The sequence below is a fragment of the Notolabrus celidotus genome, chromosome 11 (genome assembly GCF_009762535.1).
Source record: "Notolabrus celidotus isolate fNotCel1 chromosome 11, fNotCel1.pri, whole genome shotgun sequence".
NCBI classification, from domain to species: domain Eukaryota; kingdom Metazoa; phylum Chordata; class Actinopteri; order Labriformes; family Labridae; genus Notolabrus; species Notolabrus celidotus.
Window position 1 is genome coordinate 3,029,953 of NC_048282.1, and position 27,168 is coordinate 3,057,120.

Genomic DNA, 27,168 nt, shown 5'->3' on the forward strand with positions numbered 1-27,168 from the left:
ATACCATAGACTGTATAAATAATACCATGGACTTTATGAACAACACTCAGGTGTAACTCTGATCCTGTGAAGGGGCGGAGCGCCCGGACGTGACGTCAGTGTCGGAAACGCTGTCAACGAGAATAACGCACGTGTGCTGCAGCGCTGTAGAAAGAACCGGAGGGGACCAGGTCCGTCTGTAGGGAGGCCTCAGAAACCAGGAGATACGGTCTCAAACCTGAGGGTTTTACTCAGGTTTTACTGGATAACGGACTAGCTAAGCAGCAGGGCCGCTTCAAGTCGCTCAGGAGGACGGGGAACTGGACGAGAGAGAAAGTTCTCGGTGTCTCTCCGGGGCCTGTGTCTCTGTGTGTGTATCGCTCTGTGTGTTTTCCCTCGTTGCCTTAGCAGCTTTGTCAGGTCGGTCTCCTGTTAAAGACTGCCGGACTGGTTGCGGTCTCTCTGGCGTCATGGCGGACTACCTGATCAGCGGGCAGACAGGTTACGTACCTGAGGACGGACTAACGGGACAGCAGCTGTTCAACGGCGGAGACGGGCTCACCTACAAGTAAAGACACAGTCATTCCCTTTCCCCCTTTCCCCCTTTCCCCCGGGCTAACCAGGCTGACCCTGGAGGGACCCCCTTGCTGGAATGCTGGTCTACCCTCTTTAGCTCGGTGTGCTAACACTTACTAACTGGTTTTAAACGGTCTATAAGTTCACATTAGATCCCAGGTCAGAGAGGAGGACCAACACAGCAGAACCAGACTTAACATCAAGTACAAGTGTTAGCATCATAGACTGAGACAGGTGACAATGTTAACTTACTGTTTACTATAACACCAGTCAGAATGTGGATTATACTGTGCTGCAAGTCCTCATCCGGTCCACAAAGTGGATGTGTTGATAGTAGGGGTGTAATGATTCTTTTTAACAACGATTCGATTCGTATCATGATTCGTGGTTGTTGATACGATTAAAGGACGATATTGGTTCATTTAGAACGATACGATCTAAAACGATTCAGTGACTTGAAATCCATTCAGTAACTTTTTATCCAAAAATTCCACCAGTTTGACTGTGAGATAAAGACCTTGATACTGGACAGTCCTAGAGTCCTGTTGTTGTTGTGATGTTTTTGTCCCGAGCCGAGTTTTGTCCTAGTCTCTGACTAAACATGCTGGAGAGGCCTGAGGCTTCTGCAGAGCTGATGTTACCTTGATGAACGCTGCAAGAGGTGCCTGGACGGTCGGCGTTGGTTGAAATCCCATGGCGCCTTAGTAGAGTGGTGTTGCTGTGGTAACTTTACTTGACCTTTACATATCCTACAAACAGAGAGCGACTTATTTGGAACATCTCCGTCTTTGTAAAAGCCAAAGTGTTTCCACACGCTGGACCCAAGCAGCAACCTCAACTATCTCAAACTATGAACCCATGCGGAAGTGTTATAAACTGCAATACATCGAGAATCCACTTGAGGCTGGCTGCAGAAACACCAGAAACCACATAGACATGAATGGGAAAAAGATGATCTTTGCAGCATTAATAAACATGTTTACAGCCTGGTACAAAAAAAACCGGCTTGACCCTACGAAGCTAATCTCTCTAATGGCACACACTGTGGGGGGGGGGGGGGGGGGGGGTTTCTAACGTGACGGTTCAGAAGATATTAAGATTTTGAGTTTTTGCCCAAATAAGGACATGACTGACGTGACTCCCGGTCGGGAATGCTTAGCTATTGGCTCGGAGGCTCACACTACGTCACACTCTGCCTGGTTGAGTTCCGCATTTCCAATATGGCTGCTGCCGTCGATTGGCTTCAAAACAGCTCTCAGGAACAGATGGGTGACATCACGGATACTCCGTCCATATTTTATACAGTCTATGTCTGGACCACAATGGTGGCTTGATCATTTCTGGCTCGCCGGCTTCTCCTCTGCCGTCCGCCATGCTATGTTTTGTTGTCTGCTGGCGTGTGGCGATGACGTCACAGACAGGCAGCCTGAATTGAGTAACATTTAACGTCTTTATCATTAAAAGTGTAAAAAAAAACACATCCATATAAAGTCTGCCGTGCTTAAATCCAATGTGTTATTTCCTAGTATGGATACAATCCATTTATTACCTTTTAAAACAATGTCAGATCAATATATGTTGTCTGGAAGGCCAACTTGCCGAGCGCAGATCGATGTAGTCGGATCATAGGAATATGAATCGATACATTGATGTAGTAGATAAATCAATACACCCCTAGTCTGCTGTGATCAGTACATACCTAAAGTGATTCAAGGAAGTAAAACCTCTGAACCAGCAATAAGGTCCATTGATAACTCTGGATGGCACATGCTGGTCCATGTGGCCTGATTTAACAGAGAATGAGAGTTCCTGAAAAGGTGAATCCTGGTTCTGATAGAAAGGTGTCAGAACACAGTTTCTTGCTCATGGGGCTCTCTCCTGTCCACGTCAAACAGCACCTGCAATGAGCTATGAGTATCAAAACTGGATCATGGAGACATGGTAGAAGTTGGCCTGGAAGAGGTGTTGACTTACTCGCAAATTCACTAGATCTCAATCCAGCCCAGTAACTTTGGGATGTGCTGGGCAACCAAAACTGACCCATGGACACCTCACCTGGCAATTTATGGAAGTATAAAGGCCAAGTTCCACCAGATCCGTCTCCGATCCGTCACTGCACCAGATCTGATAGGTTTCTATTCTAGTCAATCTGTTAACCCCCACTGGATCCGCTCTGTTGAATTACTGCTGCGTCTCTGATCCAGCAGGTCTGAGTCCTCCGGATCAGATACACAAGACTTCTATTTTTGCCGGATGCCGGAGCACGACGCATCAATCTCAACAGAGCAGATGGAGCAGGACAGGAAGTCAGGTTTCACCAAAACAAAATGAAAACATCCGGTTAATTTTCAGAATAAAACACTCTGTGTTATCACCAGATCGTATTTCACTTAACTACAACAACAAACCAAAGTCATGATGAGCGGAGCCAGGCCTGGAGTCAACAGGTCAGAGGTTTTCAGAGGACCAGAAAGACAACATGGATGAGGAGAGGAGGAGGAGAATCTTTGATTCAGTGATTACTGCGGGGAAACCTCGGTCACATGACTCGAGCTGTATGGCGGTCCTGCTCTTTGCTGCGTTCAGAAAACGCAACTGGTGGGTGTTGACGGGCGAGAGAGCATGGAGCTGGACCGCAGTGGATCGGAGACGGACCGGACACGGATTTGGTGGAAGTCCCTTGTAAGAGTCTGCTTCCATGTCCATGTCTCATCCAGACAGGCCCTTAGTGGAGGGGGGTCTGATTTGCTCTCTGCATGGGCCTATATGTTTTGACAGTCCCCATGGTTCAGACAGTTTTCCTGTCATACTTCCCGAGTCCCAGCACATTGGATTCTTTTCCTTATAAGAATGTTTAATATTTAAAAGTCATGCTCTCTTTAGTAAGGAGTCAGAACCTGCAGGTGTCTGGTTTGATGATGAGGACAAAGTTCACCCAGCTTCCTGTGTTTTCATTAACAAGGTGAACAGAGTTGGCTTCAGAACAAACCCTCAGTTTTGTATTGGCCTGCACTTAAGATTAATGACTGACTTGAACTCTACCGACAGGCGGTTTATTGTTTTCCTCTTTTTGAACAACACCTGAGCAACCGATCAAAGATAACTAACTGGTCGTTAAGGAGCTGGTTTCAAAGTTTGATCTGAATGGCGGCCTCGTGGAAAGAAGGGGAGCACATTCTTCAGCACACACACACTGCTTCCAAATTTAGGTCCTGGTTTACGTTCCTGTGTTATGTGGGGCTGTGGGGACCCGGGCTTTATTTAGAGCCTTGCTTAGTACTCCTGTTTACAACAAAGCACATAAAGTGCCATGCGCTGACTCCATGTAGGCAACTTTAGGTAACTAAAGATAGTTTGGATGTTATGATAGAACCATTAAAAGCAATATTTCTTAAACTGAAGCTCATCATCATAGAGCAGATCATCATACTCTGTAGACCATGAGAGCTAAAACTAGAAAAACAATATGCAGCCAGTCCTGAAACTGTAACAAAATGCTAGCTAAAACACCAACAACAACAGCATTTCAAATGATTTCTCAAAGCTTATATCTTCCAGAGAGGAAAGAATATAGTGACACATTAAATATAGTCTGTGTTTGTGCCCCCTTCATTTATCCTGTTGGAAAAGACATTGTACTGTTTCAAACTTTTGATGCTTCAACTTTTTGATCAAATGGAGCTGTATTTAGATAATGACAGCTCACACACTAGGAAACATGTTTATGTAAAGCTAAGACTTCTCTTTTTTTTTATTTTATGATTTACTATTGTATTACTTTTTCATCTTTTTGTGATATCCCTAAATTTGCAAAATGTTATATAAGCATAAAAACAGAATTGGTGTATCTGCTTCAATCAACAAAAAGAAGAGGAAAAGAAAAATAAATACATAAAAAGAAAAGGGGACAAATAAAAACAAAACCTAGTCACTTATCTATGTCAATTCAACAAAATCATGCTAATAAAAATAGATAAGTAAATACAAAATTACTAATAAAGAAAATGATTAAATAAATAAATAAATAAATAAATAAATAAATAAATAAAAAGAAAAGAAAAGGGTAAAATAAAAACATAACCTAGTCACTTATCTATGTCAATTCAACAAAATCATGCTAATAAAAATAAATAAGTAAATAAAAAAAAACAAAAAAAACAAATTATTAAATAAATAAATAAATAAATAAATAAATAAAAGAAAAAGAAAAGGGTCAAATAAAAACATAACCTAGTCACTTATCTATGTCAATTCAACAAAATCATGCTAATAAAAATAAATAAGTAAATAAAAAAAACCCCAAAAAACCAAATTATTAAATAAATAAATAAATAAAAGAAAAAGAAAAGGGTCAAATAAAAACAAAACCTAGTCACTTATCTATGCCAATTCAACAAAATCATGCTAATAAAAATAGATAAGTAAATACAAAATTACTAATAAAGAAAATAATTAAATAAATAAATAAATAAAAGAAAAAGAAAAGGGTAAAATAAAAACATAACCTAGTCACTTATCTATGTCAATTCAACAAAATCATGCTAATAAAAATAAATAAGTAAATAAAAAAAAACAAAAAAAACAAATTATTAAATAAATAAATAAATAAATAATAAGAAAAGAAAAGGGTAAAATAAAAACATAACCTAGTCACTTATCTATGTCAATTCAACAAAATCATGCTAATAAAAATAAATAAGTAAATAAAAAAAAACAAAAAAAACAAATTATTAAATAAATAAATAAATAAATAAAAAGAAAAGAAAAGGGTAAAATAAAAACATAACCTAGTCACTTATCTATGTCAATTCAACAAAATCATGCTAATAAAAATAAATAAGTAAATAAAAAAAAACAAAAAAAACAAATTATTAAATAAATAAATAAATAAATAAATAAATAAATAAATAAAAGAAAAAGAAAAGGGTCAAATAAAAACATAACCTAGTCACTTACCTAAGTCAATTCAACAAAATCATGCTAATAAAAATAAATAAGTAGATAAAAAAAAACCCCAAAAAAACAAATTATTAAATAAATAAATAAATAAATAAAAGAAAAAGAAAAGGGTCAAATAAAAACATAACCTAGTCACTTATCTATGTCAATTCAACAAAATCATGCTAATAAAAATAAATAAGTAAATAGAAAATGTAATAAAAAAGAATTAATAATAAATAAAAGAAAAAGAAAAGGGTCAAATAAAAACATAACCTAGTCACTTGTCTGTCATCACAAATATTAATAATAAATGATTAATAAAAACAAATAAATACAAAAAGAAAAAAAACAATCAAAATATAGTTGCATACTGTATCAATCCCTGCTCTCCTTTGTAATGTACATCTAATTGTTTTTCATGTAACTTATTCCTGTTAATGATTTAATATAAAAACAGAAGAGAGCAGTCCCATCTCAATTTCAGGGCAGTAACATGCATGGAGAAAGACGTTATATTTTTACATACATTTTGACCTATAACATACATCATGACTAAGCTAATATAGTTACTATCAAAGCTAATGATACTGAGGACCCTTTGATCGCCTGAGCCTATAAGATGACTGCTTTGTTTCAAAGTAGTCTTTAAAGTCCTTCTCCTGGTGGTTCAGTGACTGACAGTCACCGGTGTCACATGCTTGAACATGCTGTTTTTGCCTTGTCATTGCCTCATGGGCCCACAGCCACTCACATGCCACATGAGTAACATGCCTTCCATGTTCAGAGTTCTTAGATAAATGTGTCACACATGCACGACTGAAACATGATGACACCTCCTGAAGAGTCTCCAGAAAGATATTCACGTCCTGCAACAGGTCAGCTTTCCTAGAAGAGCCTTTTGGTTTTCTGTTTCTGAGCCGCAGAATATTCTGCTGAAACATATGAAACAAGTTCTCTGTTTACAGATGTGAGCTGCTCACAGGGATGGGTTTACTCTCACCCGTTTTTACTCTCTTCCATCTCCTAACTTTAATCTTATCTCTTTAATCGTAAGGCCTTAGATCCCAGAGCTGTAAAAAACCTTTAAAATCTTCATGTTTGAATGTCTGATGTGTGTTCAAAGCGGTTCAGATTGAGGAATCAGAAATCATTGCTGCCCTAAGCTCTTCTCACTCTTCTCGCTCTTCTCTTCTTCAGTGACGTCCTGATTCTCCCGGGGTACATCGACTTCACATCAGACCAAGTGGTGAGTTGTGATCAAATTTTCACCAACACAGAAAATCTGATTAAAGCTGACGTTGTGGTGTTAAACTAATCGGTGGTTGGGATGATGTCTGAGCTTGGATTAAGGAGATCAGCACACAATTCTCAGAACTGGGCTTACAATGAGTCCACAAGCCGGAGGAGATATCATTGCTTTTAATAATTTATAGTTTAATCTGATGTTTTCATTTCAAAGCAAAGAGGGTTAGGCTTTTGAGGAAAGCTGACACTATGAAGTTTATTTGATTATATACCTTGATTTTAGTGAAATAGACACACGTGTAGAACTCTCAGACACAGAGCTGTGTAGGGTTTGTTGTTATTAGCCATTAAAGTTGTTTAAAATGTTCTCCTCAGACTCTTACCAAACAGAGCAGGTCTAGACTGTACTCTATGTTTTATTATTAACAGGCAGAAACCTCCAGCAGGACCAGACTCATGTTAGACACACATCTGCTGAGACCGTGTTGGAGAGAGGGATAGAGAGTGATGAAGAGAGAGAGGGATGATAGTGGTGAGACGGATAGTAATAGTTGTAGCAGCTGGAGTCTGGGACGTCCACAGAGATCCAGAGGAACCTACGAGACAAGGGAGCTCAGGGACTCCAGAAAGGTCTATGGTTAGTAACTTTAATGGGACAGGGAGAGTTCAAGTAAGTGTGGAGAGACAGGGAAAAAACAGGATCCCAGTGTGTCAGTCTAAGCCTATAGCAGCATAACTAAGAGCTGGTCCGAGCCTGATCCAGCTCTAACTATAAGCTTTATCACAAAGGAAAGTTTGAAGCCGACTCTTAAAAGTAGAGAGGGTGTCTGCCTCCCGGACCCTGACTGGTAGATGAGGTCAATACAGATCCTGTTCTTTGAATAAAGCTTGAGACTTGTTATAGTAGTAAAAGGCATAGCTGTCACTTGTAACATTAACAGTGGCTGTACTCAACTCAACTGTCCTAGTAAAGGCTGATTTATACTTCTGCGTTGAATCAACGGCGTACCCTACGCCGGGGGTCCGCGTAGCTCCCGTACCTACGCCGAGGCCTACGCACGTAGCTGACGTGCACCTCCTCCAAAATGTAACTCCCCGTAGAGCAGACGCGGACCTCAAGCCCTGTGATTGGTCCGCTCGGCGGCTTTGTATTTCCCGCATTTACAACACTTCCGGGATCCCGGACATCGGCCGCACATCGTCCGTGTATTTCATCTCCTCCTCTCTATCCTTCATGTAATCATGTCTGTATGATAAACAGCAACATGTATCAGCTGTAGATTAACAGAACACGCTCTGAATCTCTGTGGAAAAGTAAACAGAGATCGTCGCGGGGCCGGAAGCAGGCGACCGGCTATCAGAGAGACCGCACTGCCCTCTAGTGTTTCGGCGGAGAATTGCTGCGCGACACGGACACACCGACGCACAAGTATGTGGGGCTCATGTCCGCGTCAGCCCCTGCTGCGTAGGGGAGACGCAGAAGTATAAATCAGCCTTAAGTCAGCACACAAACCTTGAACCTTGAAGCACCTACCTGGGATTTCTTTACATCATCCCTTTCACCTGAGCTTTTCTTGTTATAATAAATAACTTAGGAGTAGTTTCACTGTTTGTTGAATTGTCCATAACTTGTTAAACATCCCTCAACGTCTTGTCTCTGTGCAGGATCTGACTTCAGCGCTCACCAAACAAATCACCATGAAAACTCCATTCGTCTCCTCTCCCATGGACACGGTCTCAGAGGCCAACATGGCCATCGCCATGGCTGTAAGTGTGGACCAACACACACATAGTTTCCTCCATTACTGTTCTTCTCATCACTCTGACGCTCACTCATCTATCGTCTCTCTTCAGCTCACAGGTGGAATCGGCTTCATCCACCACAACTGTACACCCGAGTTTCAGGCTAATGAAGTCCGTAAAGTCAAGGTAATGATGATAACTCTACGTTTGGTCTGTCTCTTCACCCTTCATCACTTCTCTCATTTTTAAATCTCACAAGTATTTTATATGATTTTCTTTACATTTTTGAACTGTTTGTCATTTCTCTTAATCTCACATCAACTTCTCTTTGTCTTTTCTCCCCATCTTTATTTGCTGCTGTCACTTTAAAGGATGTAGAAGTGTGCTTTTTGCCTGCCTCCCTTTGCTGCTTTTAGAATGTAGGCCAAGAACATGCTTAAATGATTTCATATCCGACCCCCCTTTATTGATTCCCTTACGCCCTTACTATAACTTTCCTTTTTATTGTCCTCATGTCCTCGTCTAAATCCCTCGTGCCTCACCACCCTACCTTTTTCTAAACCTCTACCTTCCCTCCCTACTCCAGCGGTATGAGCAGGGCTTCATCACTGACCCCGTGGTGATGAGTCCCAACCATTGTGTGCGGGACGTCTTCCAGGCCAAGGCTCGCCACGGCTTCTGTGGTATCCCCATCACAGATAACGGAAAAATGGGGGGCAAGTTGGTGGGCATCATCTCATCCAGAGACATTGACTTCCTAAAGGAGGAGGACAACAACCTGCCACTGAGTGAGGTGGGTGGGGTCAGACCACAAAGCATCAGTCATACGCCATGCTGAGTGACTAAAGTAACCTGGATGTTTGAGGCTGAACATAAAAGGTTCTGGATAAGGCACAAATTTAATAGCTGACAATATATATTGGAGCCTGTTCCTACTGTAGTTTTTAAAAGTAATTTAAGGGATGTTTCAGAGCTGTGCCATGGAGAAGAGTTAAATTATTCTACAGTATATAAAAGATCTGTTTTGTTGATGTCGATACATCGATACCCGTATGATTGTTCTCATTTTTTAAGAGAGACAATAATGTTGCGTTTTCCACCATTATCCAACACCACCAGTTGTCCAGTTTGGTATGGTTTACACAGCCAACTGTACCCTTACTCAGTAGCCAGGGGTGTAAACAGGATGACACTAGACACTCCAGCTACCTAACTAAGCTTGGTCTTGAATCGTCTTTATACAGTTGGTCTGGCACTGCTCAGATAGCTGCGTGTGCCCCTCTGCAGCTATCATTTCAGAAACAAGCTGGAACATTTTTTCATTTCTAACGGCGCCCTCCAGTTCCCTCTGCACCTCCTCTTCGTCAATGATCCTTAGGAAAGTCTGCACTTCCGATGTTGTCCATGGAGCTATCCATGGAGTTCTATGTGCTGATATTTTTAGCAATAAAATAAAACGGCCCTCAAATTTGATTCATGAAATCCAGGGGATATCTAAATATGGTGCGTTTAGTGTTTTTTCATTCTTACCACGGTCACAGGGGAAGTGACAGTTATTGACCAATCAATGAATCCCTGTGTGTCTTACTTGGTACCCCAACAGAAGGTGCCAAAAAAGTAAGATGTTACAGATTAATTATTTTGGTACCTTTCCTAACTTTTGACAGTGTAAACGCCAATAATTGCGTACAGTACCAAATCACACCACACCAAGCTAGACCACTTGGTGGAAACACCGAAGAATTCCATGAGTGAAAATAAAGCAATATTGGTTTTATTAGTGAAATTTAATTTAGCGTCAGGTGGTCAGCCAACAAATAAGTATTTAAAAATAACAATAAACTTGTTATTTTTGTCATTGTAAATAAAAACAAGCCTTATTTTCTTATCTTGAATATAAAGAATCACCAAATGTAAACAATAATCCTAGTGCTTTCTGGCAACAAAGATCTAAATACCAGTGTGCAAAAGTACCTATCCCACCCCATTTTTTTATTCAAAGCCTGCAGTCTTGAAGATCTCTAATTATTGATCTGTTGGTCTCTGTTATGGCATCACATCTTCACATCTCAAAGTTCTTGAACCCCCAAAATACTTGAAACTTTCTCTGCATTTAGTATCAAGGTTTCCTTAGTTAACTTGTGTGTGTCGACTTCTTGCCAGGTGATGACAAAGCTAGAGGATCTAGTGGTCGCTCCTGCTGGGGTCACACTGAAAGAAGCCAATGAGATCCTCCAGAGGAGTAAGAAAGGTGAGGGTGCTGAATTCACTATTCTTAGTACTCCTATTTCAGTCCCAGTTAATTAACCTAGATCCAGAAGCAAAAGCATGAGCATGTTTCACCTCTCCTCTCGTCTTGCAGGCAAACTGCCCATTGTAAACGAAGAAGGCTCCCTGGTGTCCATCATCGCCCGCACAGACCTGAAGAAGAACAGAGACTTCCCTCTGGCCGCTAAAGACTCTCGTAAACAGCTCCTGTGTGGCGCAGCCATCGGCACCCACAACGACGACAAGTACCGCCTGGACCTGCTGGTACAGAGCGGTGTGGATGTGGTCGTGTTGGTAAGAGAACTTGAGTACAAGCCTTACAGATGGAGACTCTTGTGTACCATGCAGACCAGGGAATAAGAAGCCAGTTTTATTAAGGGGACTGTTAAATTTAACTACCAGGAACAATTCCAGACGATGAGGTGATGACAGTGAAGAGCTTTCTATTATCTCAAATACATGTACAAACTTGTTTCAAGTGGCTTTAGCTTTGAAATCAATCAATCAATCTTTATTTTTATAGTGCCAAATCAAACATTATCTCAAGACTCTTTTACAAACAGAGCAGGTCTAGACCACTCTATGTCAAATTATGAACAGAGACCCAACACCAAGACAGGATAAGACTCAGTCTGACCCCACCTTAATCCACCATGAGCATTGCACCTCACAGTATTTAGCTAGTTACAGCGGAGAGGACAAACTTCCTTTAACAGGCAGAAACCTCGAGCAGAACCAGACTCATGTTAGACAGCCATCTGCCTTGACCAAAATGAAGAATCAATACCTAAACTTCTGTGTAATGCAGTCTTGAAGTGACCTTGTAATGGCTTCACCAGGTTTACGTAGTGCTGTAGCTTTGGACACTTTTCTACTTGGGTGGACTGGAGACTAGACTTCCAAATCAAGAACATTGTTAACTTGTGTGGAGTATCTTAAAGATGCAGTGTGTAGTAATGAGCTGCATTAAGCTTCACAGGTCTCAAAGAAATGTAATATAATTTTCTTAAATTAGAGTATAATCACTTTAATAATATAATCTTGTTGTTTATGTTCATTAGAATAAGCCTTTATGTCTACCTAAGAGCAGGGTCCCTCCATGGAGGCTGCTGTTTTGCACTGCTGATCTAGTGGCTGTGTAAAGTTCAACTGTTGGAGGAAGAGAGTGTATTTTGTGTGAAATAATTAGTATTGATGGATGTCTTTGATCCTAAAAACTTCACAAATTAAGGATCATACCTATCATGCATCACAGGAGCTTCTTGTCCACTGTTGATTCAATGTGTTCAGTCTCCTCTGATTTCATCCTGATGAACTTAGTGTGACTCAGGTTTTAGGCTGATTCTCAGTTGTGAAGTGTAATAAATTAAAAGAGATGATGCTCTTGCTTCCCTTTTGTACCTCCAGGACTCTTCTCAGGGCAACTCCATCTTCCAGATCAACATGATCAAATATATCAAAGAAAAGTATCCACAGCTGCAGGTCATCGGAGGCAACGGTAATCACACTTCTCTGTACATGTAACATCTAAATTAAACACAAAGGTAGTACCTCTGATCCCAGCTTTCTTGAAGTGTGTAATCAAAACTGAATGAGTTGTAGTGTCTTTATAGAAGCCCACATTTTGAGAACTCTAACAGGCTCTTTGTCTCCCCCTGTCTGCTGCAGTGGTGACTGCAGCTCAGGCGAAGAACCTGATAGACGCAGGAGCAGACGCGCTGAGGGTTGGAATGGGCAGTGGCTCCATCTGCATCACACAGGAAGGTGAGCTTCACTCCCACCCATAAAGCACCGTACTTATTGGATCTACTAATCATACAGGAAAAACAGAACAGCATGAATGACTTTGTATAGGAGGTGGAACACCATGCATACAGTTCTTTGAGTGATCCTGATCCTAGAGCCAAACTACATGATGTCAGCCTCTTAATGGCACGAATGTGATCTCTTGGTTCAACAGTTAAGTGTCTTAAAGAGACTATGACTTCTGCATCTGGTAACCCTCAGGGGCTTGTTTGCATGATGTTCCTCCTCTGGTTATGGTCCGACATGTGTGACATGTTCTCAGCTTCAGGTCGTTGTCAGTGGACACTTTTGTTCTGGGAGGTTTGTCTCTGGCTCCCTCTGTCGGACTGCCTTGAGAAGTCTTGCAGGTTTTTAAAAACACATGTTATCTTTGGTTAGGCTTCAGTGTGCAGTCTGAGATTAATGGAAAAGAAGTCAGGACAGGCACAAAGATAAACTGATCTGGTACTTGCCATGTACTAGGGATGGGCATTTCAAGCCAAATACTATTCGATAATCATTGGCATCTATTCAACGATTATTTGAATAATCACCCCCCCACACACCTGTCCCATTAACAGCCAGTTTGTGTGTCAGTCTTGTTAACCAGCAGCAGGACGAGGTGCTGCTAGTAGCGGGCACTGACAGCATCTGTCTCGATCTTTCTGTCTGTGTTTCTGTGATGCAGCGTGGCATGTGTGTAACTTACATGTTACAGCCATGCTCAGTCTCTGGATGTACATGTGTAGTAGTGTGAGATTCAGAGACGGAGAAAATCACTGAGACTGTCGCTAATGTTTTCTTCTTCTTTTGCTATTTAATGCAGTTAGCATTCTTCTTCTTCTGTTACTTATGCGGTTAGCAAGCAGCTTTAAGACGTTCTGTAGCCACCGTCTGGAGGGAATACTGTATTACAACCAGGCACCGGGGAAAACAATGAAAAATTTTACTTTTAAAATGAGAAAATGCTCAAAAGTAACTCTTCGATTTTTACAAAGAGAACGAATATTTGAATATTCGAAAATTCGAAAATCATTGCCCATCCCTACCATGTACAAGAACAGATTGTAATTGGAGTCAGTTTTAGGAGAATGTAACAATTTATTTTTTTGTTGGGGGCAAAAAAAGCTGGATTTTAATGATAAACTGCAATAGTCATTAGGGATGCAACGATATCAAAATCTCACGGTACGGTATCGTCACTGTATTAAGGCCACGGTACAGTATTATTGCGGTATTGTAAAAAAAATAAGATGACTTTGTATGACTTGTATATGTATTTTTGTTTAAGATATAACATGCCTAAAACATACCTACACATTACAAAACAAGTAAATGACCTAATGGTCTATACGTAACACCTTTAAGACCGTAGACCTCTCGCTCGCCCCCCTCCCCTCTCTGTGCGCAATGTGCTGAGTGAGTGCTGAACAGTCTATGGTGCTGAACAAGACTTGTGTGAGCAATTAAAGGTCCCGACTCTTGTCCCTGATATTGGCAGGCTTCGTTCAGTGATTGAAGCAAATATTATTAACATTAATTGAAGTTAAAGTTAAAAACGAAAAGTAGTCTACTTACATTCTTGGCGCTTGTATAAAAAAAGAGGAAAAACTGCATTTTATCCCAGTGTCACTGATTGTTGGGCTCTTTTAGTCCACTGTCAATGTAGGGTCTTAGGCCTGACAGGTTATTTGTCAAAAACACAAGACAGTCAGTGTGAAGAGGCCCGATCTCTTTTTATTCACTATGTTCCCAGCGGAGGAAAAGACGCGTTCAGAGCGCACTGAGGATCCGGGGACGGAAAGATTTCTCTCTGCATTCTGCTTCACGCTGTGCATGTGTGACTCCTGTGACCTGTCCCTGACCTGTCATGCAGTGCGCACACTCTCAAAGCAGCCGCTGATGTGTTTTTTTTTTTTTCCACAGTCGAATATTAATTTTCACAATCGAATCTCCGTTTTTTTAATATTGGAATTTAGACTATTCGTTGACAGCCCTACTACCAACAGGTCTTTTCAAGTGCAATGAGCAGTGCCGGCACATCCAGTGTTTCAAGTAACAAGCAAATAAATAAAAAAATCCCTTTTAAATCCCTCATTGTCCACCAGTGAAAACAGCTGCAGGGGGATGATTCATCAAGTGCCTTCTCATATTACTTGTATTCCCTGACTCGTAGACGATCGCGGTCTGGCAGTGTCTGCAAACAGTTTTTTTTTGCATGTCCGTCATGTTTTCTGCTCGATTGTTTTTGTTTACTGCAAAACCAAAATGCGTCCATACTTCAGTTTAATCTTCGCAGGAGGTTCCACTAGTTTAAGTTTTCCGCTCTGCTCCCCCTCTGTGCTTTCCGTCATCTCTTCCTGCACTGCGCAGGGGATCATGGGAGATGATGTTTGCTTCTCAGACCGGCCCACTCAATGGCGCCAGAAAAAAACTACACTAGCGGGAGTACTCCGAGTCCCTGTTTGATACTGTCACATGCCACGGTATTATTGTGAGAATTTTGATACCGAAATACCGCGATATTTACAATACCGTTACATCCCTAATAGTCATGTTTTAAGGCAATGTGTTTGTCTTGGCACAAGTGAAGGTATATTTGGTTTCTCTCTGTTCCTTGTCTCTTCACTTTGTCAAAGACTTCTTTTACGTCAGGGGTGTAACAGTACACAAACATTTCGGTTCGGTTCGGTACACAAGTTTACATTTTCGGTACGCTAATGGGAGAAAAAGCAACACATTAAATTTACTTTCCTTTATTAGGAACTCAAAAAACTCTAACACGCTGTCTAAAGTGCAGCATCGTCAGTTCAGGCTTGTTTTTACATTTGAAATTAAATATCATTTTAAAAAGTATTGTTACAACCAGGATGAGGAAAAGGGCAGGGAAAATCCTCACTGACCCCTCTCACCTGGGTCACCACCTCTTTGACCTGCAGTGGCAGTGAGATTCTAAACTCGTCAGTTTACTAAAATCAAAACTGAAAATCAAAGCGGCCACGGCGCTGGGGGAGAGCGGATCATACAGGATCAGACACATTTTAAATGGACAGGAAAAACTGCAGATTCTCTGAAGTCTTATTAAACAAGATAGTTTTATCACCAAACAGTCTGTAGCGTCCTCGTGCTCTAACGTCTTCTGGTAAAAAAATCAACAACATTCACCTCTCCCTGTGTCCACCCCTCCTATCTTATCTGCCCATCCAGGTGAAAACAATCAAACTATCAAAATAAGACTAAAATAAAATAATAATAATACACATGACATTGCCCTTAATACAAACAACAACAAATAAATGATATAAAGTAAAATGATTATGAATATATTAGAATAATTTATATTTATGACATAAAATGATGGAAATATCTCCAACACTAATGTTAATGAAAGAAATGTGTTTCCTACACATCCAAAAGGTCCCACAGAGCCAGTCCAGGTCCACACAGCCAGTCCAGGTCCACACAGCCAGTCTAACAGTCAATAGTTTGGATTCAAACGGCTGTCCTCCTTGTAATATATAATATTACTGGTGAGGACTCGACTTGGACTCGGACTCAAGTCATGAGGACTCGACTCGGACTCGGACTCAAGTAATGAGGACTCGACTCGGACTCAGATTTTTCTCAGGTGACTTGGACTCGGACTCGAACACAGAGGACTGAGGACTCAACTCTGACTCGGATTTGGGGACTCGACTACAACACTGGTGTGTTGATAACCCGTATGTCTGTTTTTTGAAGCGCCATAATTTATAATTGTTGTATGGGTGGATCCCCACACCTCTACACAGTAAGACATGTAAGGAACAATCAGTGAGCAGTATATTACATGTAAGGCCTTATCATTTAATATGTGTCTAGATTTAAACAGGATTGCTATTGACTTTGACATTTTTCCCTTCAATATGTTGTGTCCATGTTAGCTTATGATCAATCACAACTCCTAGAAATGTGGTTTCAATAACTCTTTCAATATTAACATTCCAGATTTTTAACATAATATCCACATTAAAGACAATCTATTCACATCAAACCAAGATTTGAGTGGTGAGCTCCTGTTTTCAGTCAGTGTGGCGACCTTGGATTTGCATTATCTTTAGGTCTTCACTGAACTGAAAGGGCCGTACCGGATATGTGTACTTTCACACCCCTATTTCACATCATTAGATACTTTCATTCTTGTTCTTTCTCTTTTGCTCATGTTACTCTTCACTTTTATGTGTCATCATCTTTTCGTCTCCTCCTCATCCTCTCAAATCCTCTCCTCTGCCTCTTTACTTGGTGTCGGACTGTGTTTGTATGTGTTTATGTATGGGTGTGTGTGTGTGTGTGTGTATGTGTGTCCATGCCCAGCACCCCTCAGTGTACCTCCAGCAATAAAGCTCCACAGCCCCAAAACCCCAGCCACTGTTACGGGATACTCCAGTAAGTTTTCCCAACACTCTGCCCTGCGTTGGGTTCTCATAGGCTCAACTGTCAGTGTGCCCGCCCCTCGACTTCACAGCCTGCTGCATTGATTGGTTAACAGCTTTGCATCAGTAGAAGCAGGGGGTAGTGGTAGACATTTCTCTTTGTTTGTGTTGAGAGCTGGCCTTGGGGGTTTTGGGGTTTTGGTGTTTTTGCTTGAATCCTGTGTCCTCCTCACTAATCCGCCATACTGATTGAATGTGGCTAGTCCTCCGTCCACCTCACTGACCCTTTGGTCTCTAAATCTGTCGACATGGTCAGGATCAGACACTGTCCACTTGTGTCCTTTTGGTGCCTGTAGACCCACTGGTCAGTTGGTGGCAGGTTTTAGTCTTCTGATGTGGACACAAGCATCCAATGTACCAGGAGATTAACTGGTCTTACATTGGAGAGTCTTGTATAAAACCAGCACTTCACAAGGTTTGGGTACTTAATAACACACCATGGTTTGCTTTAAATGCATGACTTTGACGCAATGAGGGAGAAAAGACGTAAAAAAAAGTTGCACTGCCAGCCAGGTATCCCAGAATACTTTGTGCAAGGAAGCAACGGTTGCACTGTCCGATGAATGGGAGCACATTTAGACGTGCAGCGCTGCATGCAGTGGATCCACTCTGTAAACCCTCTGTGTGTGTGCTGCCACTGTGAGAGGATGGTATTCAGTCTCCCTCCTCTTGTGTCGGTTGCACACCTCTCGTGTCGGTTGCACACCTCTCATTCATTTCTCCCTGTGATGAAATGAGCAAATAGCAGAGTGGCTGAGCAATGCAGAAGGCCACCACAGGGTGTCCCTGTTCAGCAGGGCTGGTGAACCTGGTGAGCTGAGCTGGGTCCAGGACTAGAGCCTAATTAATTGTTTTTTAACTTTTTTCACTCTATCAGTTGAACTCTATCTCTACAAGCAAAATACTTGTCCACTGTGCTGACCCAAAGTGGACATTTAGTAAAGACAGAGCTCAATACAAGTGAAAAATGTCAGCACGCAGGGACACCTGCTGTTCTGTTTTATTTATTTTATTTATTTTTTATTTTTTATTTTATTTTATTATTTATTTATTTTATATATATTCTTTAATTATTATTATTTTTAACTTCCTGTAAAGCGACTTTGAGTACCATGAAAAGCGCTCTACAATTCCTATAAATTATTATTATTAATAAGGTTCCAAACTTTTAATGTCAGAACTTGACAGCAGCTTAAAGACAATAATGTGTTTCAAACATGTTTTTGTGACACCAGTTAGTTGGCATTAAAAGTTTGGAATCTTATTGTGAGTGCTGACATTTATCACTTGTATTGAACTCTATCTCTACCAAATTCCCTGTTTAGTGTCTACTATTTTTAAATCGTCTCATCACAAGATGAACATCCAACACAAGTTCACACAAAGAAAAAAAGAACATCAGTGGATTTATGAAAGCATTGAATCAATACATTTTTATTTGTATAGCGCCAAATCACAACAAACGTTATCTCAAGACTCTTTTACAAACAGAGCAGGTCTAGACCACTCTATGTCAAATTATGAACAGAGACCCAACACCAAGACAGGATAAGACTCAGTCTGACCCCACCTTAATCCACCATGAGTATTGCACCTCACAGTATTTAGCTAGTTACAGTGGAGAGGACAAACTTCCTTTAACAGGCAGAAACCTCGAGCAGGACCAGACTCATGTTAGACACACATCTGCCTCGACTGAGTTGGGTCTGGAAAGAGGGATAGAGGAGAATAAGAGAGAGAGGGAGCGGTGATAGTGATGAGACGAGTAGTAGAAGCTGTTGCTGCTGGAGTCCAGCACGTCCGTATCAGCTGGAGTCTGGAACGTCCACAGCAGGAGGACGTCTACGGCAGCTCAGAGGAACCTACGAGACAAGGGAGCTCAGGGACTCCAGAAAGGTCTATGGTTAGTAACTTTAATGGGACAGGGAGAGTTAAAGTAAGTGATGAGGGGGTTTGGGGGAAGGGGGTGAGAAAGGATCCCAGTGTGGCAGTCAAAGCCTATAGCAGCATAACTAAGAGCTGTTGCAAGCCTGATCCAGCTCTAACTATAAGCTTTATCAAAAAGGAAAGTTTAACTTTTTGAAACCTGAGGATGTTCTTCAGGAGGATTTAAACAACACATTTTGTTTCCCTGACTCAGAGGAGTCTTATAGATTATCTCTCTTTCATGATTCAAGGTATCGTCTCATCTTTTTTGGTCTGTTCTGGGCATTTGCTGTGTCAGAGGGTTTCTTTGTTAAATCAGACTCAATCAATCAGACTTAAATTATAAAATAGAATAAAGAAAAAAGAAAAAAAGATATATATATATATATAATAAAAATAGCCCCCCCCCCCCATGCTAATCCCAACCCCAGCCCTGACCCCAAACTCACCCCACAATCCTAAGGTTAAGAACACAATATATGCAACAATAATAATAATAAAAATGAAAATAAAATAAATGAAAAATAAATAAGAAGTTGAATGAACTGAGGAAACACTCTCATGATATCTTAATGAAGAAACACTGGTGGAAACATAAGATGTTAAAACTCAACACAGAAAATTAAACTCACCAAAATAAAATACATTTCTAGGATAATAAAACACTAAAATATTAAACCAGTAAAATAAAATAAGATGCAATACTTAAAATAATTACATAAAATACAATAAAAAGTGACTCAAATTTGAATTAGACAATAAATAAATGAATAAATAAATAAATATCTGATGAGCTGACAGAGCGGCAATGCTCAGCCTGAGCAAGACATGAGCTGCATCCAATCAGCTTTGTTGTTTTATTTTTAATTCTGCTTTGTTTATGTCCTTTTTAAAAATGTGAATGTACAGATCTGTTGACCATAACCATGATTCATGAACATATTGAGGTGCATAGTTTGTATATGTGTAAAAAAACTGAATGTAATGAGACATTAATCCAAAGTAAGCAAAAGCAGCTGGTGCAATATAAATAACCTAAATATAAGTTATTCACCTGAAGGGAACTTTTGCTGCTGTAGTTAACATTTTCGCTACAATATCTGAGATGAAGAAGCCCATATTTGGTGACACTGGTGTTAGCATGAACTGTTTTTTCTGTATATTCTTGAATTACTCTAAGGCAGTGCTAGTCTTAGGATATTTTTTCAGTCTTCGAACTTTGTCCCTGCTTTTGCGTAATTATATCGGGCCAATCAAAGTATGGGTGGAGGAGATTCAGGGTTATAGTTTGGTAAGTACCGAGCAGCCCGGAGCTCAAAGGAAGTAGAACAACATCAGCTGTAAAAAGGAATTGGGACGTTTCTCTTTGTTGACTCTATAAATCTGAGCCTCCGGGTCCAGAACAGGACGGTCTGAAGGAGGATTGGTTCAGGTGTTACTAAGTCGTGACTGAAAGCAGTAGATGCATAAAGACAGCATCATTTATGGAACATGAGTGTGGAGTCCTTTGTGGTGGGGTGTTATCTGCTGATGTGACAAGTTCAACTTCCTTATTCTCACTTGACTTAAACAAACATTGAAACAGACTCACATTTCCAGCTCGTCTGCTCGGCCTGTTTTTTTTTTAAAACCACTAGAACCATTTGGGATTTCCAGCCTGCATGCCACTCAGATTATCTCTCACACAAGCTTGTGATGTCAGTTTGTCAAATTGAAAAAATAAAACTCAGCTGAAGAATGACAAGGACTCATTTCACACCCGTTCTCTGCATTCATCTGTAAGGCTTTGTTTGCTAACCTGTGTTAGCATTTTGTTAGCTTGTGTGGTAGGTGCCAGCAATAATTATGAGAATAGAAACATGTTTAGTTGACTAACTTTGCATTATTAAGTCTTCCTCTGTCTCTTATTCTCTTCAGTTCTGGCGTGCGGCAGACCGCAGGCCACAGCCGTCTACAAGGTGTCAGAGTACGCCAGACGTTTCGGAGTACCGGTCATCGCTGATGGAGGAATCCAGACAGTCGGGCACATCACCAAAGCACTGGCACTGGGAGCGTCCACAGGTATGTATAGAGGACTGCATCAGGGAGGATAAACAACACCCCCCAAAAAACTGACAGTCAAGTTATCTTATGAAATCAATGTTCAGAAGGGTTTATAATTAAAGTAGATCATACGTTTTGGTTTATGTTATTTTCTAGCCTTCATGTGAAACTATTATTACACTGAACTTAAGAAATAAAGCACAATCACTCCCACACTTTCACTTTAGTGAAGACTTTGGGCTCTCATTGTTAAATCCCATTTATGAAGCTCCACTTCCTCTCCCTAACTTCCCTCTTTCTCTCTACATAAAGTGATGATGGGCTCTCTACTGGCCGCCACAAGTGAAGCGCCGGGTGAATATTTCTTCTCTGACGGCATCAGGCTGAAGAAATATCGTGGCATGGGCTCACTGGATGCTATGGACAAAAACCTGGGCTCCCAGACCAGATACTTCAGGTACAAGAACACAGAAACTGAACCCAGAGAGTTCACCGCTCAAAGGGAAGAGGGATAAAAGTTACTCTCTAGGAGTTCCCCTGGAACTGCAACTGTAATCACAACAGCTCAGGGGTCCCTGTCACAACTCGGCTCAAAGGTTAGGTCAAAAACATGAGCTGGTGTTATTTTACAGAAACATACGTAAACTAAATCTGAGTAAACTGAGTCACTGTGTAGCTGAATGAAACCAGAAACCACACACACACATGACAGCCAAGCCAAAAACACACATCAGTGACCAGTGACACCCTTAAAGAATAAAGCCTGATTTATACTTCTGCATTGAATCAACGGCGGAGCTTACGCTGGAGGACCGCGTAGCTCCTGTACCTACGCAGAGGCACCTCCTCCAAAATGTAACGACCCGTAGAATCAATCAAAGACCTCAAGCCCTGTGATTGGTCTGCTCGTTGGCATTGCATTTCCTGCATTTACACGACTTCCGGGATCCCCGCTCACCGGCCACACATCGGCCGTGTATTTCATCTCCTCCTCTCTATTCTTCATGTAATCATGTCTGTATGGACACATGGACACGGACACATTGATGCACAAGTATGTGGTGCTCACGTCTGCGACACAGTACTGTCTCGTCACCCCACCTGAAATGAGGACCTTAAAAAGGACAGAGCGTCAGGATCTAACCCTATAAAACTATATCGGCCAAATTTCATCAGATCCGTGTCCGGTCTGTCTCCGATCTGTCACAGCACGGGATCTGATAGGTTTCTATTCTAGTCAATGTGTTAACTTCCACTGGATCCGCTCCATTGCGTTCCGACTGCGTCTCTGATCCAGCAGGTCTGAGTCCTCCGGATCAGATACACAAGACTTCTATTTCTGCCGGATGCCGGAGCACGACGCATCAATCTCAACAGAGCAGATGGAGCGGGACAGGAAGTCAGGTTTCACCAAAACAAAATGAAAACATCCGGTTAATTTTCAGAATAAAACACTCTGTGTTATCACCAGATCGTATTTCACTTAACTACAACAACAAACCATCATGATGAGCGGAGCCAGGCCTGGAGTCAACAGGTCAGAGGTTTTCAGAGGACCAGAAAGACAACATGGATGAGGAGAGGAGGAGGAGAATCCTTGATTCAGTGATTACAGTGGGAAACCCTTGGTCACATGACTCCAGCTGTCCGGAGGTCCTGCAAATCAAAATAAGGATCTTGCTCCATGCTGCGTTTTCAGGGCGCAGCAGGGAGCAAGATCCTTATTTTGATTGGTTGGAGCAAATCAGGACGTTTTCAAAGGAAAAACTCCTAAAATGAATTGACCTCATCATGGAGCAAATCTCCAGCCACAACTTGTAGTACACAGCCTGTTTAGTGTCCCATGCTTTAACTTCATCATCTCTCTCTCTCTCTTCTCCCCTCACAGTGAGAGTGACAAGATCAAAGTAGCTCAGGGCGTTTCTGGAGCGGTGCAGGACAAAGGCTCCATCCATAAGTTCGTTCCCTACCTGCTGGCCGGTACTCAACACTCCTGTCAGGACATCGGAGCCAAGAGCCTCACGCAGCTCAGGTACAAACACAGAGGTCACAGGTCATCATGTAAATCTGCTTTCCACTGAGCCCTCCAGGAACAGAACAAAGGCTAGAGGGTCTCTGATACACAAACATGATAATGATAATGCATCGAATGATGACATCAAGGTCTTGTATATGTGTTTGGGGTTTTATTGCCTGTTGTTTGCTCACTGTAGTTGAAACTTCTTCCTGCTGCTGCAATGATGGAAAATAGTGACCCCACTGCCCTTTCAATGATACATGTCACTTTTAAAAACTCCCAGACAGCTCAGCTGACAAATCAAAAGTAATGTGAACTGAGCTTTAAGTTTCAGCTACCACCTATGCAAGGTAAGCATACAGGTGCAGCCACTTAACAGAAGCCTGCAGAGCTCTAGTTGGGAGTATGTGATTCACTTCACACCTGTGGATGAAACTTCTATTGAAGAAACACAGAAAAGCAAACTGGAACTCCTGAAAAGTGCAAATGGTGTCGCACTCACTTGGGATTACTGGACGTCATTGAGGATAAAGATGATCTCAGAATAACTGCACACCAAATCAACACTGACTGGACATTGTGTACATGCTTCCTGCATATTTCTGAATGTGTAACTGCATTCATTTTTAAAAAATAAACGCTGTATTTTAAAGAAGAAGCACTTTGAAGCCGCCTACCCCTACATCATGGTGTCACACAGATATTTGAATATTAATCTTAAAGTTAGGGTAAAAAAAATCATTTCATTGCATTCATTTCATACCCAAATCAATCAATCAGACATCATTCATAAAGCACTTTTCATACATTGACATTGTAACACAAAGTGCAGTACATAAAAACAACTTCAAATAAAATACATTTAAAAAAAATATATCTATAAAAATAAAAATGAAAATCCCAACCCCTGCCCCGACTCCAAACCCACACCACAATCCAAAGGTTAAGAACACAATATATGCAACAATAATAATAAAAACAATGAAAATGAAATAAATAAATGAGAAATAGAAAAGAAGTTGAATGAACTGAGGAAACACTCTCATGATATCTTAATGAGGAAACACTGGAGGTAACATAAGATGTTAAAACTCAACACAGGAAATTAAACTCACCAAAATAAAATACATTTCTAAGATAATTAAACACTAAAATATTAAACCATTAAAAGAAAATAAGATGCTGTACTTAGAATAAATAAATCAATAAAATAAAATAAAAATGGACTAAAATTTGAACTAGATAATAAATAAATAAAGTAAGGTGAAATAAAACTGTTACAAGAATAAAACTATATTTCTTACAAACCAACACAGAACTGAGGACAGCACAGCTCGTCACCGTAACTTTAGTCCTACTGAACTTCTGATTCTATGAACTTTAAGCATGTCTGATGAGAAGACATGAGCTCCCTCAGCTTTTGTTGTTTTGTTATTTTTAACAAAGCTTTGTTGCTTTGTTTATGTGCTTTTTAAAAAATGTGACTGTACAGACCATAGACTGTATATATAATGGACAGAGTCACTCTGCCTTTTCCCATTGTACCGTTTTGAAGCCAAAATATCCTGTTGGAGAATGCTGCCATCTTGTACACTTTGTGTTAAAACTCAACACAGGAAATTAAACTCACCAAAATAAAATACATTTTAGGGATGACTACAATTAATCGATTATCGATTAATTGATTGTTGAGAAATTACTCGAAACACACATTTTTGTTATCAATTTTCCGTCACGTGGAACAAACATCATGTGGTCTCATATTACACTCATCTATCAGGGAGGTGTTTTAAGTTTAAAGCATGTTTCGATGTGAATCAGCTGTTAAAGGTGTTGCGCACAGCGGAGACGCTCTGCTGGTGGCTGCAGCTGTGCGTCAGGTCTCCACGTGCGCTTTTTTAAAGAGGATCAATACAAAACTGCTGCCAACAACAACATGGACACAAAGGTTGACAGCTTTAAACAGGATATTTCCACCTTTGGATACAAAGGCAACAGACAGGTGGGAAATTCGGGTACACTACGTTTACAGATCAGCAACATCAGAGCCGTTTGAGCTTTTCTCCAGCGGGACTGATTCTGACCCGGTTGCGCTCCCAGCTGACACCTGACCGAATACACATGTTTATTTTTCTCAATAAGAACGAGTAGACAGAAAACTGGACACTGTGAGGCTGAAGTACTTTTGTGTTAGTATTATGAGCCTTCACTTTATAAGATTATGTCCGCGGAGAATATTTTAATGAGCCTGATCGTTGATATTCTGCGTGTCAAACATGTGCCAGTATTCAATCCTGTCAGTTATATGCATTTTGTTGCTGTAGAAAATATTATTTAGGGGGAAAACAACGTATTTGGCATTGTTTTTGACGTAAGAATAATAATGTTTTTTTTTATCAATTAATCGATAATTGATCGTTAACATCTCCAAAAATCGATCACGGAAAGTACTTGTGAAAGTAAATGTACATCCCTAATACATTTCTAAGATAATAAAACACTACAATATTAAACCATTAAAAGAAAATAAGATGCTATACTTAAAATAAACAAATAAAATACAATAAAATAAAAAGCGACTAAAAGTTGATTGATTAATTTAATAAAATAGAAAGTTACTGAAATTTGAACTAGATAATAAATAAATAAATAAATAAATAAATAAAGTAAGGTGAAATAAAACTGTAAAAAGAGTAAAACTCAGGTAAAAGTGAGACTAAAAAGGTGGGCCTTGAGTTTGCTTTTAAACATGTTGATGCTCTGTGCAGCCCTCAGATCTTCAGGTAGGGTGTTCCACAGACCTGAGGGCCGTGTTGATAAAAAGCTGCCTCACCGTTCTTTGTTCTAACTTTTGGCACCATTAAAAGTCCACTACCTGAAGACCTGAGGGCTCTCACTGGCTCATATGATAAAATCTGATAAATAAAAAGGAGCAGTACCATAAGGGGTTTAAAGAAAATCAGGACACTGTTAAGACTTGCTTTATGTCGTTAGTACGGACTTCAAAACTGTTGTTAAAATGAAAATAATGGAATTTAAACATGCGATTATAATCAGGATTCTTTTTAAAATTTTTGCTATTGAAAGGAATAAAATAAATATATTCGTATTTAACAGCACTCAGAGTAAGTAAGGACATTTGTTCCATGCAAGACCTTCATTAGGCCTTAGGAATAGAAGTTGTTGATCTGTTTGTAATGTACTTTGTTTTGTTTTTTTAGATAAACACACTTCATGAAAACAGTAAAAAACTGGTGTTTGAACATTTTGCTTTTGTTTCCACCTTGCAGAGCCATGATGTACTCTGGAGATCTGAAGTTTGAAAAGAGAACTACATCAGCTCAAATAGAGGGTGGAGTCCACAGCCTGCACAGGTATGCACACATGCACACACACACGTGCACACACACATGCACGCACAGACACACAGACACACACACACACACGTAATACAAATGGGTGTTTCTGCTATAGATGATTTAAACAGAGACAATGTAACGTTGGTGGATTTGTTCAGTTTTATATTCTATTGTGTCAGAGCTCTTTAGTTTCAGGACTCACCCGGCCACACAAACCCTGAGTTAAACTTCCTCTTTCTTCAGTCTGTCTTAACAGGAAACCTCAGGCAGCGTGACGGGATAGCTGTGTAATCTGTGTAATCTCTGTGTCTCCTCTCTCCCACAGCTACGAGAAGCGTCTGTTTTGAGAAGAAGCGAGCCATTCAACCCGCAGATGGAGAATCCTTCTAACTTACACATTATGCAAACACACTTCTTGTTAGACCCTCATGTTAGTATTTCAAATTACACACACACTAGCACACACAAAGACTCACTCTTTGCTCTTCCAAGGATCCATCAGTCTTCCTTCCAGTATCATCTATGCATCGTCCGTGTTCTTATAACTGTGTGTGAAGAAAGGGAACTAAGCATTTACCAATCAGAGCACGTGTGATTGAGTTCTCCAACGCCTTTCATGTTGTGATGAAAATGTCTGATGTGTTCATTGTTAAGCAGAAGAGTTGTCCAATAAAGCTGATGTTTTTTCCATGAGCTGCTATCCACTGTCCATTATGTAACTCTGCATATATATTCAATCATTTCAGACATTCTGAAGTTAAACTTTTACAGGTTATAATTCTACTGTGTTGATAATACAACGTGGAGATGATTT

At 40.4% G+C, this 27,168-nt stretch overlaps 1 protein-coding gene across 1 annotated transcript; it reads left to right on the forward strand.

Moving 5' to 3' along the window:
- Positions 1 to 85: 85 nt before the first annotated feature.
- impdh2 (IMP (inosine 5'-monophosphate) dehydrogenase 2) lies at positions 86 to 27,047 on the forward strand. Its single transcript, XM_034696016.1, has 14 exons — positions 86 to 547; positions 6,694 to 6,742; positions 8,407 to 8,508; positions 8,596 to 8,670; positions 9,071 to 9,277; positions 10,648 to 10,735; positions 10,847 to 11,046; positions 12,160 to 12,250; positions 12,421 to 12,516; positions 20,853 to 20,996; positions 21,291 to 21,435; positions 22,867 to 23,010; positions 26,286 to 26,369; positions 26,680 to 27,047. The coding sequence occupies exons 1-14, from the start codon at positions 450 to 452 to the stop codon at positions 26,699 to 26,701; spliced, it is 1,545 nt and encodes a 514-aa protein (XP_034551907.1). The 5' UTR covers positions 86 to 449; the 3' UTR covers positions 26,702 to 27,047.
- The last annotated feature ends 121 nt before the right edge of the window (positions 27,048 to 27,168 follow it).

What these genes read in the sequence shown, in the direction of transcription:
- impdh2 (XM_034696016.1), top strand. Translation starts at nt 450, where the DNA reads ATGGCGGACTACCTGATCAGCGGGCAGACAGGTTACGTACCTGAGGAC. An exon ending in ATGAAGTCCGTAAAGTCAAG is followed by an intron (nt 8,671 to 9,070) that starts GTAATGATGATA and finishes TCCCTACTCCAG; the next exon opens with CGGTATGAGCAGGGCTTCAT. An exon ending in CATCTGCATCACACAGGAAG is followed by an intron (nt 12,517 to 20,852) that starts GTGAGCTTCACT and finishes TATTCTCTTCAG; the next exon opens with TTCTGGCGTGCGGCAGACCG.